Below are 16,029 nucleotides of genomic sequence, written 5' to 3' on the forward strand. Positions count from 1 at the left end.
CTGACAGCTAACTGCCAAGCTTTGTTTAAACTTAAAGGAGTAGCTTCAACAATATTTGTATTGGTTATAAACAAATCCTATTACAAACAACTCAGCCGTCTGAGGAATGGTCACTGGATCCGAAACGTTAACTCTGGTTCCTCTCCCTGGATGCTGCCAGACCTGCTCAGCTTTTCCAGCAATTTCTGTTTTTGTTTCTGATTTGAAGCATCCGCAGTTCTTTCAGTTTTTACTTTGTATCGGATACGTCTGTATTCTGTGTTCTGAAATACAATGTTATACGTTGACTTTTATAGGGAAAAAGGAGTAGTTACTTATGTTTCAGAAAGACTTCTACCAGGGGCACACTAGTGATTGTGTGAGGAAGAAGTAGCAATCCAAAATCAGACAGGGGAGGGCAGATATCTGTCTGAAAAACATTGATTTAACAACTGTAATCTAATGGGGAAGGAGGATATGTTAAATTGATATGTCTATGGATTAAAATAGAAAAACAACCTATTAAGATATTGCTGAATATAATCGTTCAGACCAATTAAACTGAGGTAATAACTCCCACGGTACGTGTTTGTGTGATAACTTGTGTTATTATTAATCAGAAGTAAGATTTTCCTCGATCCTCACTCGAAAGGACGAGGGGGAATCAGGACCACACACACACACACACACAGAGCCAGCAGCCTGTGGGGGTTGACAGATATGTCGAAATGCCCACAGGAGGCGCACAACGCGCTTGCGTATTTGTCGGGAGGTTTGTCCCTGCCGCGGGCCCGTCGGAGCTATCCGCTCACGCGCAGTGATGCCGACGAGAGGCTGAAGGGCCGCCCGCCTTGGCTGCGGTAATGGTGGCCGGAGGGGGCGAAGGAAGAAATCATTACACAAGAAAATCGCGCACGCGAGCGGAAAGGAACCGATTCACTCGGCCCGGGTTCAGCGCGCCTCCTGCACCATGGCCGACGTCCCGAAGACGTTGCGGTGCTTTCGGGAGGAGCACGCCGGAGAGAAACTGAAGGACGACAACGTGTTGACGGTGACTTCGGTGGAGCAGGTGAGCGAGAACGGGCGGTTGGTGTCGCGTGAGGGTTTGGCTGGGAGGTTGGGGGTGAATGGCAGGCTGGTTTCCGACCCCACTGCACTCTGGGAGTTGTAGTCCCTTAGCCCTACACCTAGCGCCCCCTTGATTGGGTAAAGGACTACAATACCTCTAATCCGTATCGCCGGCTCACCCCCCCCCCCCCCCCAACCTTTAACTGGTGAAGTGCAACAGTTCAGATTTGTCCCTCTGCGTACAACTGAATAATTTGCAATTTGTTGTTGAAAAACTATTTGGACTTAGACTGTAATCTCTCAACTCTGTGCGTTTTTTCTCTCTCTCTCGTTGTCTGCGGGAATCTATTTAATCCAATATCAGAAACATGGTCTCCTTTTGGTTTCTAGAAAACTTGCAATTTGTTAAGAGAGCTTCGCACGTGGGTAAAATGATGTTCTGCATTTGGTGGTTCTCCCCCCTCCTGCCAATCAAATTCAGTCACTGTGCGAGATTGTTCTTTTCAAAGGGAGGTTGTGGTAGTGGAGCATCAAGAGAGGGCGGTTAGACTTAAGAAATTTGAGGGAAAGGGTGTGGATGAGAAACAAACAAAGGTGGAGTAGAAAAGAGAGCCTGTGGGGAATTCTGTGACCATGGAGCTTGGTAAAGAGAGGCTAGTTATTGAAAAATCTTTTCACCCCACTCAGTTCTTGCTATAAATGTTTGTTCGCATGTTTCAATGTCAGAACTCTAGGTATAGATTATTGATATAGAGCTTATTGGATAACAACTAAATGCAGTGCATCTCTATTTAACAACAAGCGTAAGAAGCTTATGGGCTACTTTGTCATCATGTGGTCTGCTGCTTGTTTCACCCTTTCCCTCACGTCACCAGGCTAAACCGCTTCTAAAAATCCCTCTGCCACAACTCAGATTTTAAGTTCTGTCATTTTTCTCCTATCTGAACTCATCTGGAACATCCACCTCCTGATTCCCTAACTTTATTTCTATGAACAGTTGACATACATAAATAGAAGTAGTAGGCTGTTTGGCATGTTAACCTGCTTATGGTGAGAGTCATGGAGATATACAGCACAGAAACAGACCCTTCAGTCCAACTCATCCATGCCGACCAGATCTCCTAAATTAATCGAATCCCTTTTGCCAGCATTTGGCTGATATCCTGCTAAACCCTTCCTATTCATATACCTATCCAGAAGTCTTTTTTTAAAGGGTGTAATTGTACCAACCTTCACCACTTCCTCTGGCAGCTTGTTCCATCCATGCACCACCCTCAGCGTGAAAAAGTTGCCCCTTAGGTCCCTTTTTAAATCTTTCCTTTCTCACCTATACCCTCTCGATTTGGAGTCCACCCACCCTGGAAAAAAAACTTTATCTATTTACTGTACCCATGTCCCTCATGATTTTATAAACCTCTAATAAGGTCACCACTCAGCCTTCAACACTCCAGGGAAAATAACTCCAGTCTATTTAGCCTCTTCTCTACAGTTCAAACCCTCAAATGCTGGCACGATAGGTATAAATCTGTTCTGAACTCTTTCAAGTTTCACAATATATTTCCTATAGAGGGTTGTTCTGGTTGTGGCCTCAATTCTACACTTCCACTTACCCCAGTAACGTTTTACTTCCTCGCTGTTCAGTAATCTATCTCTATCATAAAAAATATTTAATGATCTTGCTTCCAGCAATCCTTGGGGAAAAGTTTCAATGACTCATAACCCTCAGAAAAAAAAAGTTATCTTCATTTTCATTTTAAATGGGAGACCTTTTATTTCTAAATTACCTCCTCCTGTTCCCAAAGCAAGAGGATACATTCTTTCACATTCACCATATAATTTCTCTTCTGGATCTGAGATGTTTCAAAATCTAATTTCAATGGAAACATAGATTATGCTCTTTAACAGTGTAGAACGCCCCAAGGTTCTTCAAGGCACCATTGAAAAATAAAATGACAACGAGCCATATAAGGAGATTTTAGGTTAGATGACTAAACCTTGGTCAAATCAACAGGTTTTAAGGAGTGTTTGAATGGGAAAGTGAGGTTGAGAAATGGTGGGATGTCAGAGGCAGTTTTGCAGAGCTTGGAGCCTAGAGAAGTGAAGATATGGCCAGTGGTGCAGCAATTAAATTTGGGGGTGCTCGGTAGACCAAATTAGAGGAGTACAGATTTTTTCAGAAGATGCGGGGGTTCCTGGAGATTATGACTGTATTTGGGATGAGGCCATGAAAAAAACAAAGATGATAATTTTGAAATGAATTTGCTAGAGATTGGAACAATTCATGTCAGTGAGCACAGGTGTCATGTTTGAGTGGAATTTGGTAGAAATTAAGACTAAGGGTCATTTATTGATAAGGGTCATTTCATGCTGTGTCCGGGCCAGATTGGATTAATTCAAGTATACAGCTCTGGGAAAGGTGACAGATTTGGGAGGTCACTCAAAATTCTGTTGCCTTTATCACAAAGTGAGTGATCAAGGAGTGACGTGATAGTTATAGAACATAGAACATTACAGCGCAGTACAGGCCCTTCAGCCTTCAATGTTGTGCTGACCTATGTCTATAGATAATGAAGTTATGACTGAGAGTTTCAGTAGCAGGTGAGCTTAGGCAAGGGTGAAATTATGGAAATGATAACCATCTGTTGGAGTTATGCTAGTGTGGGTATCAGATGAAAGTATCAAACCTATTGTGATACACAGTCTAATGTGAATACTTGCAAGCAGTTGCATATATCTATATGCGGAAGGTTAATGCATGAAGAATATCCTTAGTGCGTATTTAAAAAATCATGAGGGGCATGAATAGGGTCAATTGACAAAGTCGTTTCTCTTGGATGGTGGTGTCCAGAACTTGAGGGCATAGGTCGAGGGTGAGGGGGCAAAGATTTAAAAGGGATCTACGGGACACTTTTTCATGCAGAGGGTGGTGCGTGTAAGGAATGATCTGCCAAAATAAGTGGTGGTGGCTAGTACAATTACAACATTTAAAAGGGTGGGTATATGAATAGGAAGATTTTAGAGGGACATGGGCCAAATGGAGATCGGGAATAGTAAAAGGGGAAGAAATCATTGATGGGAGTAGTCTATTGGCCACCCAATAATAATGCTACGATGGCACAGGCAACCAATCAAGAAATAACTGTTGCAGTAGTCATGGGGGACTTTAACATGCACATTGATTGACTGAATCAAGTTGGTAGAGGAGCTCATAGAACTCATCCATGATAACTTTCTTATATAGCATGTTACCGAACTTACAAGAGTGTGTGCAATCATAGATCTGGTCCTGTATAATGAGGCAGGTAAAATGAACGTAGTTAAGGATCCTCTCGAAAAGAGTGATCACAGTGTGATCAAATTTCAGATACTTATGGCCCGTGCAACAGTATCATCTAAAACCAGGGTGTTATGCTTAAACAAATGAGACTATAATGAAATGAGGAAGGAGTTGGCTAAATTAGACTGAGATCACAAGTTACATTGTGGAACAGTGGAGGACGATCAGAGATATTTTTCACAGTGCTCAAGGCAAATATATTCCGATCAAAAACAAGGATAGGAAGAACCAGTTTTGGGTACCCAAGAAAATCAAGAAAGTCATCCAAATAAAAGCTCAGGCTTACAAAGTAGCCAAGATCGTGGGAAACAGGAAGATTGGGAAAACTTTAAAAAGCAACCAAGAATCACGAAGCAGGCAATAAAGAAAGGAAGCTGGAGATCAGTCCTCACTTTCTCCAATAAAGAAAGGAAAGACAGATTATGAATGCAAACTAGCACATATTATAAAAACAGGTCAGAAAAGTTTTTACAAATATATAAAACGGAAAACGCTGGCAAAAGTGGATGTCGGGCTCTTGCAAGATGAGAAAGAAGAATTAATATTGGGTAGCGCTGAAATGGCCGAGTTGAAATCAATAATTATTTTGTGTCAGTCTTCACAGTGGAAGATGTGTCTAACATGCCAAACAATGATGTTAAACATATGATGGGAGGTGAGGACGTCAATTCAGTTGTTATCATTAAAAGGTAGTGTTGAGAAAACTTGAGGGTCTAAAGGTTAATAAGTCCCCTGCTCCTGATGGAATACATCCAGGGTGCTGAAAGAAATAGCGGAAGTTATAGCTATGCGAGTGGTAATTTATCAAAATTCACTGGACTCAGGGCAGGTCCCAGCAGACTGAAAGACAGCAAATGTCACGAAGGTATTCAAAACAGGGTGTAGGCAAAAGGCAGGTAACTATAGGCCCATTAGCTTAACATCTGTAGTGTGGAAAATGCTAGAGGCTATCATTAAAGAAGAAATAGACTTCTGGGTAGAAAGGGTTCCATCAGACAGACGCAGCATGGATTCAGGAATGAAAGGTCATGTTTGACAAAGTTACTGGAGTTGTTTGGGGATGTAACAAGTGCAATAGATGGTGGGGAACAGGTGCATGTTGTATACTTGGATTTCCAGAAGGCGTTTGATAAAGTGTCGCATAAAAGACTCACTCATAAGATAAGAATGTATGGAGTTGTAGGGAATGTTCTAACATGGATAGAATGAGAATGTGTTTAGGTATGAGCAGGTAGGGAAAGAGTTAAGTTTTGAGTTTTGTGAAACAAGAGGTTCAGCTGAGTATGACTCAGATCAGATAAGAACTTGCAGTTAACAATGGGGTGCTGAAGGCAAGGGTAATGGCTTAACAATGTGGAAAAGTATTCATTATGTAGAGCCATTTAATAAAGTGAGGAAGCATTCAGTGTGTAAAGTCAGTTAACCATCTGAAAAGTATTATTCATTGTATAATGCCAGATGGCTTAATCTCTATGATTGATACTCGCCGATTGTAACAGTCACCCAATCAATATGTATGTTCCCCTATGTGGATGCTCTTTCCTATAAAGTGACTATATAATTCATTAAGAATCTGCTGTTCCAAAGAAGACTGAGAACTCATGTCTCTGTGTACATGGGTGATCGTTCTGTCTCGTTCCAGGGCCCGGAATAAAGATGGAGGTAAAACTGTACTGTCTCTCTGAGCGTTTTGCTTTGACTGAGGGGAGAAATAGGATGACAAGAGGGCTGGTTAACCAACAGAAAGCAGAGAGTTGGAATAAATGGGTGTTTCTCTGGTTGGAGATTACTGAGTTGTTGCAGGGATCAGTGTAGGGCCTGCAATTGTTCATGAAATATAAATAATTTGGAAGAGGAGACAGTGTAATGTATCAAAGTTTGCTGATGATACTGAATTGAGTGGAAAGGCAAACTGTGCAGAAGAAGTGGAGGGACTGCTGAGAGATTTAGATAGTTTTAAGTGATTGGTTAAGGCTTTGACAGACGGGGTAGAATGTTGGTAACTTGAAGTTATCCACTTTGGAAGTAAAAATAGTAGGTCGGTGTATTATTTAAATGGTGAAAGATTGCAGCATGCTGTTGTGCAGAAGGACATAAGAATACATGAATCGCTAAAAATTGATTGGCAGCTGCAACAGGTAATCAGGAGGGCAAAAGGAATATTGGCTTTCGTTGCTAGCAGGATTGGATTTAACAGTAGGGAGGTTCTACTGCAATTGTATCAGGTGTTGAGGCCGCACCTGGAGTTTTGTGCGCAGTTCTGGTCTTCTTATTTGAGGAAGGATATACTGGCTTCAGAGGTGGTGCAGAGGAGGTTCACCAGGTTGATTCCAGAGCGAGGAAAGGTTGAGCCGCGCGGGACTATACTCGCTAGGATTTAGGAGAATGAGAGGATGAGAAACGTATAAAATTAAAAAAGGGATAGATAAGATAGAGGCAGGCAAGTTGTTTCCGCTGGTGGAAACTAGATCTAGGGGACATGGTGTCAAGATTAGGGGGAATAGATTTAGGACCGCGATGAGGATGAACTGCTTTTCCTAGAGGCTAGTGAATCTCTACCCAAGGAAGTTGTAGAGGCAGCTTCATTAAATGTATTCAAGACTAAATTTGATGGTATTTTGCATGGTAGGGGAATTAAAGCTTATGGCAATCATGCAGGTAGGAGGAGTTATATGATGGATAGATCAGCCATGATCTTAAAGAATGGCAGAGCAGGCTCAATGGGCCAAATGGCCTACTACTGTTATTAGTATGGTACTATGAAATGGGACTAGATTCATTTAGGATATAGATCAGTGTGGATGAGTTGGACTGAATGGTATGTTTTCGTGCTGTACCCTTTAGAAGCAACAATGAGCTAATCCTTTTCAGAAAAAGAATAGAGGTAGGTCTGAAATGGGTGTGGGGCAGGGGTGGGGTGAGTGGAGGCATGAAAATAACTCCTTTAGCATGTGTTTTGCGATGGTTTTCTTTCCTTTTAAATACATCTGATTTTCTGACTAAATATTTTAAGGTAGTTTTTTTAGAATATCTTGCTCATCTTTAACGAGTTTGCTTCTCCTAATCAGGAAAATGGAAGGGTGTGTTGAGCATTGTAGATTCTGGCTATAAATTGGCCTTTTAATCGTTTTGAAACATTAGGCCTCCTAAGTCTAGATGGTCACCAATAAATCCTGTAGAGAATTCAGGAGAAACTTTACCCAAAATGTGGTATGATGCCACACCATGAGAAAATCAAATCTAGCTAAAGCACTTGAGTGTGGAAAGAATAGGAGAATGCGCTGATTGGGTAAGATGAATAGGAATGAAATGAGGTCCTTGAGTGCCAATGCAGACAAGAATGAGTTGGAGCAAATGGGTTGTTTCTATGTTGTAAATTCTAAGAAACAATGATGGTAATATTTGGGCCTGAAGAATCGTTATTTGTGGTACCGGTTGTACCTCCCTAATTTGTCAGTCTGTAGTCCAGCAACCTGTGTGACTTGACACCTGTAGTACTTCTGGTTTTCTCTGTATTGACATCTCATGGCTGTGCTTCAATCTTTATTCATTATACATCTTTGTTCTTTATCCTAAATCCTGTTTTTGTTGTCTAGTTTGAAAAATCATTTACCCATTAACTGTCTGATTGGTAGAAGTCAAGGTGACGTCTTTATTCAATTGTAGAATAAAGTATTTGAGCATTGAATGTACTTGACCTTCCAGTAGAGGCCTTGTTGCAAGGCTGCTGGATTAGGTAGGTGTGTAGCTCGGGGTAATGATAATGTAACAGTTAGCATTCACTATCATCGCTTCCCTGAAACTGAGGCAATAACTTTTGGAGTGCTCCTGTTTCAAGTTAAAAATGGAAAAGCAGAAGTTGATCTTGATGATTCTTTGCTTTTCCATAGGATGCAATGTTGAAATTCTTTCACCAAACTGGTGAGAACCTCTATTGCACTGTAAGTGCGCTGTTAAATTGTTATGCCTAATTAATGTGATGTAACTGGGCTTTTACATCATAATTACTTCTGAAGATTGTGAAATAAATTTGAGGTCTAATAAACAATGTTTTTGTAAAATTTTGTTTCATGATGTTTCCACTGCTCAAATGTAAGTCTCAATCTTTTGGTGTTTTGTATAATTTCTAAAATATTGAATAATAATCAGTGTATCATATTTTTGGCTTAACTTGATATTGATTGATTGACCACTGACCATGCTGGATGACATAAGTATTACTGACAATCACTTGACTTGGTGTCAGATTGAAGTTAGTGTTGGGAAGGTGCAACCGAAGGTAGGGGGATTGCTGAACTATTGCAGGTGACTTTGAGGTCAGTGAGGAGCTCCTTTTATTGCCACACCACATTAAATATGATCAAGGGTTTAGATGTAGACTTTTTAAAAAAAAATTAAAAGTCAAATCAAAACAAAATTGATGAGAAATGATAATTTGCATCCTGGTTTTGTTGTATAATTGTTCAAGATGCATTATGATTTAAGTTGCCACGTGCAAATGAATTTCTTCTATTATTTTCCAACTGGATACCAACAGTTCATTAGGCTCATCATTGCACAATGCTTATTGCGCATTTATTTTTAATGAACTTGGTATTGCTTTTCAAGAGCATTGCTGATGTTACCATTTTTTTTCATTACTTGGAACCAAACCTAAACTGTAATTTTGACAGACATCTTTCCTTTGTTATTACATTGCTTAATGATAAATGTTCAGTCATGCAATTATATCTAAAATGGAATGATGGACATGTAAAACTCCTTTAATAAAATTAACTGCTGTAATTATTTTGAAAGGATTAAGTGTGAACGGCTAGGTACAGTTGTGCTTTCAAATATGAGTTTAAATGGCAGAAGGCTTACAATTAATTTATACATTGAGGCTATTGAGCCAAAATAGTAATTTAAAAAGATATAAAAATATTGCCAAAACAAGAAGAGTGGCTTACTTGCCACTAGCAAATTTTGAACAATCAGGTTGCTTAGCTGTGAAGTTATTTTGGCACTTGGCATAAACTGGTGCCAGTCCATAGTTACACAAACTATCTGAGGAAATATTGAAGTCCAGTGGACTGCAAGTCCAACTAAATATTGTGAAGATTAAAGCCATTGTTTTCTCTCCTTAGTCATAAGATCCATCCCTCTTCCTGGCAGCTGCCTAAGCTTGTACCAGACTGTTGCAACATTGATGTCACATTGACCCAGAGACAAGTTTCTGACTATCTCTGTGTTGAGGCTAAAATGATCTCATTCCACTGTCTGAACATTGCTTTTGACTCTGCCCTCACCTCATCATATCTACTGCTGAAAGCCTCATTCTGTTGCACCTAGACTTGACGAATTCAAATACACTCCTGACTGACCTCTTAATCTTCGATACCTCAATAATTTGAAGGTTATCTAAAACATGACTGTGTCTGAACTCTCCAAGTCCATCCACCCATCAAGTCCCATTCAGCAAATACTTGCTGACTTGTAGTGACTGCTGGTTAAGCAACTGTTTGATTTTTAAGGCTACTCTTGTTTGCAAATTCCTTCACTGTCGCCTCATCTATCACAACTTGTACAATCTCTTCCAGTCCCACTCTACATTGCTCCCGTTGACACCTCTTGTCCATTTCTGGTTTTAAACCCAAACGTTACAGCCATCTGCTGAATCCCTTTCTATATCTCTTGTTTCCTGTAAGACCCTCTTTAAAATTTACCTGATTGTCTGTTTCAATGTTTGCTTACGTGGCTCAATCAAATTTTGTTTGATAAACTCCTGTGAAATGATTGGGATGTTAAAAATACTGGATAAATGTTGTGTTAAGTGACATATAATCGTGAAATAATAACATCGGCCTCAGTGTAAGAAAAATCTAAATAATAAAACAAATGACAGATTGAGGGGAAGCCCAGAATTGATATCAAAAATGATGAGCTGAAGTATAAAGTGAGAGAGACAAAAAAATAAGCACACCTGAGAAGTGAACTATTTAATAAATAAGTACGATCTTCTGCAATGTTAGCACTTAACAGCACCGTTGAGGAAGATTGCTGAGTGAGCTTTTTTAGCCATGATGGTCCTGGAGAGGACAGTGGATGTACGTATAAAGAGTACGACTGCCTACCTCAACTCTTTTGTGTCACCAACAAAAGGATCATTTGTCCTAACAATTCATTAAATGCAGCGCAACATACATTGGAAAAAGAAACAATAATTTTGTTTCTCTTCCAGATGTTTCTTGACATGCTGATTATTTACAGCCACTTTTACTCAATTCCCAGCCTCCACAACATTTTATTTTTGTTCTGAAGTTACCTCTATTGGCTGCATGGAGAAAATAAACAGTTTATTAGCTTCAAGGTGACCGAGAAACTGCAGTTTAGCAAGTTCTTCTGTTTTCAGGGACTTTTGAGGGGATAGTATACCTAAAGTATTTCGCTGGCCATTAAAGCAACTTTCTGATGGATCCAGAGTTTATGACTACTTGCATATTGACCAGGTGAAAGAAAAAGCATTGTTGTTTGAAATATTGTTAATAGGATTGTATTTGTTTTGTGTTGTTTACTGCTATGTAATTGATCTGTTTCCAATTATCCTCAATTATTTTTATATTTTTACCTGGAATACATTTGTCTTGGTGTAGGCACTGGGATATTTAAGCAAAGAGGCAAAGCTTTGTTGTGGTTGTTTTGGAAAAGCTGCAGGCTTTGTTTGATTGCCTTACATATAAATATTGAGAAGCTTGTAACAGCTTATCGACTTATCAGCATAAAGAAATAGGAGTGATTTTATTAGCTTCTCCTATATTTCTAATGTCCTTTCCACAAAAGCAGAAATAAATGCTGTTTTATTTTTGTGATGTATCACTTATGTGGCAATATCAGTGAAAAACAGGTGGCAAGAAAAGGATCTTCCTCAGTAGTTAGGTATGTGATTGCATGAAACCAATAATCATAGAAACCCTGCAGTACAGAAAGAGGCCATTCAGCTCACTGAGTCTCCACCAGACCCTCCGAAGAGCATTTCACCCATACCCACCTTTACCTCACCCCATTCTTGTAACCGTGCATGAAACTTTTGCCATGGCAAGCCCACCTAACCTGTACACTATGGAACAATTTAGCATGGACATTCCACCTAAAGTGCACATCTTTGGATTGTGGGAGGAAACCGAAGCATCCGGAAGAAACCCACACAGGCACAGTGAGAATGTGCAAATTCCACACAGTCGTCCAAGGCTGGAATCAACCCGACTCCCTGGCGCTGTGAGGCAGCAGTGCTAACCACTGAGCCACTGTGCTGCCCTATAATTGCTGTTGACAAAGAAAGTACTGTTATTAGAACGTTATGGTCATGAATGCTAAAAAGAAACAACAGGCCATTCAGATTTCACAAAATAATTATGAATTGGAGTCAAATGAAAAAAAACGTTTAATACAATAATGAACTGTGTGCCCTCTGCACCAACTGGTGACCTTCAATATGTTTTGTAAATATAGCAGTTAGACATTATTTGCTGATTTGTTTTGTACTGAGGCACATTTTGAACCACTTGTCTTTATTTGAAAGTTGTTCTAATGTCTCAACTCCTCATGGTTAAATTTATTGTGGAATGTGCAATATCTATCCTGTACAACCTATGACCTGATGCTTTCTTTTGTTGAGAAATTGATATCCCCAGTTATTTATTACCCTAATACTTAAATAGTTTTGTGATCTTGTTTTCATGAATGATAACAAAACAATTGATTCATGACTTTGAAATGTTTTGTTGGTTGTGCATGGCAAATATCCATCTTCATTTCAATATTTATATTTTCCTTGATCATGATGAAAACTGAGCACAGAAACTAGCCAAATAAGCTAGCACCTTAACTGTTGGAGCTTTGTAATTTCAAGGAGAAAACCTAGAAGAAGCTAAAAATAAGTCAAAAGTTGAAATTTGATTACATTTTATTGAAAGTGAGTACAATCAGGTTGCTGACAGATTAGATCTGGCACAGATATTTACACTGAACAATAAGAGACACAATACCATGATTTCTGTTGAGACTAGAGTCCATATATGATTTTTAAAAATGTATCTTTAGTATTAACTTAGCAAAGAACGTGATAAAGACACCCATGTCACTGATAATGTATGTCTTTTCCATGTATTGTCCATGAAATTCAGACAAACCTTTAGATGAGATTGACTAGCATTCAGGAGATTGAAGTGAAGTAAATACTGTTTCCATAAGTATGTACTGTACTTGTGAGCCTTAAAACTACCCATTGATCAAAATTAAAGTGTTAACCTAATGGTTTCCTAAATATTGGTGTTGTCAAAACTTCATGAAACTTGTGAATATTCAGCTTTCTTAAAAATGTTGATCTTACTGCTAAAATAATAGAGGTGCAAGGAATAGTTCCCCAAGTCTTGGAGATTTTAAAGCTCCAACCCTCGCTGCAGTGTCATGTTTCTCAATGGGCAGAAATTATTATTTTCCTGGTTACTGTGAAAACCACCTCCAAACTTCAGCATCCACTTTGGAATAAGAAACTAGACAGATGTAACAGCGCTTCACAGAGACTGGTATCCCATCACCCTTTATTTACACACGAACAGTCCTTGACTTTAGTACTGCCTCTTTGGAGTTCTGAGTAGCAGTATCTCTGGCACTTCCCTTTTGATCTGTCATAACAGCCCCATTCAGGGAGCTTGTATTCTGATGTCCAGTTAGCTGGCGTTGTTACAATCACTACATCCCTTCCCCTCTGAGTCTGAGGACACTGGCCAATCCTTTCTCTTGGAAGAAGCTTCCTGGGCATTTAAGATTAGATTAGATTAGATTACTGAATTAGATTAGATTACTTACAGTGTGGAAACAGGCCCTTCGGCCCAACAAGTCCACACCGACCCGCCGAAGCGCAACCCACCCATACCCCTACATTTACCCCTTACCTAACACTACGGGCAATTTAGCATGGCCAATTCACCTGACCCGCGCATCTTTGGACTGTGGGAGGAAACCAGAGCACCCGGAGGAAACCCACGCAGACACGGGGAGAACGTGCAAACTCCATACAGTCAGTTGCCTGAGTCGGGAATTGAACCCAGGTCTCAGGCGCTGTGAGGCAGCAGTGCTAACCACTGTGCCACCGTGCCATCCACAAAGTACCAGGTCAGGTTCCTCAGACTTGGTGTCCACTACGGGCAGCATGTAATACACAAGAGCTTGTCTCTTGTGGCAAGAAGGTCTCAGGAGAACTTCACTCTTCTTCTGGTGGCAAAGGCGTCGACGCAGCTACATCCATTATGTCCATCACCTGTTTTTGAGATCTCATCAACGCTTAATGGAGAAGGTTATTCCGCAGGTTTTAGCAGCCTTTCTGACTGTTCCCAGAGTGGAAGGCACATTTTGCTCTGTTTGCCTATTTATGGCTTTCATATTGTCCACGTGCTTGTTCAGGACCGTCATACTGACCCGGACTATGTATGGCTGTGTTCCTGACCTTGTATCGGTTGTGCATCTTACTCATGCCGGGCCGTTGTGTGATTCTTACACCAAATTTCGACCCCACCCCTCTGTATCTCGCTCAGCAGAGCCTTGTGTCCAACATTGTTGTCCTGGTGCCATTTCACCCTATCCTAGGTCTTTGAAAATCAGACTTAACTATCCCAGTAGTTGCATGTGGGGTGGTCTTATTACCAAATAAAAACCACGACATCTTCGTATCTAGCGAGGCTGTAGGCTGTTTCTTCATGCAAGCCTTCAAAGTTTGGTATGTTCTTTCTGCTGGGCCACTGAATGATGGATGGTATGGAGCTGTCCTTATGTTGAATCCAGTGTAACTTTAGGAAATACCCAAATTCCCTTTTGGTAAAATCAAAAAAGAGAAAATGCTGGAAAATCTCAGCAAGTCTGGCAGCATCTGTAAAGGAGAGAAAAGAGCTGGTGTTTAGAGTCTAACTGACCCTTTGTCAAATTGGCTTTAACAAAGGGTCAGTTAGACTCGAAACGTCAGCTCTTTTCTCTCCTTACAGATGCTGCCAGACTTGCTGAGATTTTCCAGCATTTTCTCTTTTTTGGTTTCAGATTCCAGCATCTGCAGTAATTTGCTTTTATCCTTTCTGGTAAAGTATGGCCCATTAACTTTGACCAACACTTTCACGGTTCTGGTGTACAAATAATCTGCATGCAGATTTCAATTGTCTGCTGAAAACTGAGCAGGCTGATGATACCCCAAGTGGCAGTCTCGTATATTGGAACAAGCTCTTATGGATATTAATTATAGCATACTTCTGGGAATCCTTGTCTAAACACACTTGCAAGTAAGCATGGTTCATGAAGCTTTGTGAAGGACAGCACCCATCCCCAAACCAGCTTTGTGTGTAAGTCCTCTACTTGAGGGCGTGGGTACTTATCCAGCTGTGAAACATAGTTTGCCATTTGTTTAAAATCCCCACAAAGAGGAACTGACCCATTGGGCTTCAAAATTGGCACGACCAGTGCTGCCCATTCTGCAAGTTGGACTGGTTTGATGATTCCTTTACTTTCCAGCCTTCTGATTTATGCCTCTACATTTGCCTGTAAGGTAAATGGCACTGAGCAGTATTGTGGAATTCTTTCCTGATCAACATGCAAGGTGGTCTTTGCTCCTCTGATAGTCCCTAGACCTTCTTGGAAGACTTACAGGTATTTAGGATTTTACTCAGGCAGCCGTGTTCTAATTGCAAAATGTTGTGCCAGTTGAATCTCTTGCAACCAATTTCATACCATTAAGCTTGGGTCTGAGCCTTTTCCTATAATCACTGGTAACTGAGCCAGTTGTGTTTATAAGGGATTGGAACCAAAGTTGGACTCTTAATGTGTAAAGGCTTCCAAGTATAGGTTCTCAATCTAGCTGAAGTCTTGAAAAAGTTTAAGGGCTGGAGTCCAGAGTGAGTTCTGTTTGAAAACTGGTTCTGCAGAAACTGAAATAGTCGCGCACGCATTGACTTCCATTAGAACTGGATGACCATTTAATCAGACAGAGTCATAGAGATGTACAGCATGGAAACAGACCCTTCGGTCCAACCCGTCCATGCCAACCAGATATCCCAACCCAATCTAGTCCCACCTGCCAGCACCCGGCCCATATCCCTCCAAACCCTTCCTATTCATATAACCATCCAAATGCCTCTTAAATGTTGCAATTGTATCAGCCTCCACCACATCCTCTGGCAGTTCATTCCATACACGTACCACCCTCTGCATGAAAAAGTTGCCCCTTAGGTCTCTTTTCTATCCTTCCCCTCTCACCCTAAACCTATGCCTTCTAGTTCTGGACTCCCCAACCCCAGGGAAAAGACTTTGTCTATTTATCCTATCCATGCCCCTCATAATTTTGTAAACCTCTATAAGGTCACCCCCCAGTCTCCGATGCTCCAGGGAAAACAGCCCCAGCTTGTTCAGCCGCTCCCTGTAGCTCAGATCCTCCAACCCTGGCAACTTGATTTGGACGTTGCTGAGCAATTTAACTATTCCAAGCCAGATTGTTGGTGAAACTTCTTAGAATATGATCTCTCCTGGATACCAGCCTATGAATTACCCTACTCAATTTGGGTCTAGTAGAACTCTTCAGCTGTCTTGAGTCTGCACACTGGCAGCAACTACAGTGGCATACCAGGCAG

The 16,029-nt window shown here is 40.7% G+C and overlaps 1 protein-coding gene across 1 annotated transcript in view; it reads left to right on the forward strand.

The window, feature by feature from the left end:
* Positions 1-752: 752 nt before the first annotated feature.
* fntb (farnesyltransferase, CAAX box, beta) overlaps positions 753-16,029 on the forward strand; it is an 82,147-nt gene continuing 66,870 nt past the window's right edge. The window contains exon 1 of the mRNA XM_060828854.1: positions 753-1,048. Coding sequence (XP_060684837.1) covers positions 950-1,048 — 99 coding nt within the window. The 5' untranslated portion in view covers positions 753-949. The remainder of the gene's footprint in view (positions 1,049-16,029) is intronic.

The sequence above is a fragment of the Hemiscyllium ocellatum genome, chromosome 8 (genome assembly GCF_020745735.1).
Source record: "Hemiscyllium ocellatum isolate sHemOce1 chromosome 8, sHemOce1.pat.X.cur, whole genome shotgun sequence".
Classification (NCBI taxonomy): domain Eukaryota; kingdom Metazoa; phylum Chordata; class Chondrichthyes; order Orectolobiformes; family Hemiscylliidae; genus Hemiscyllium; species Hemiscyllium ocellatum.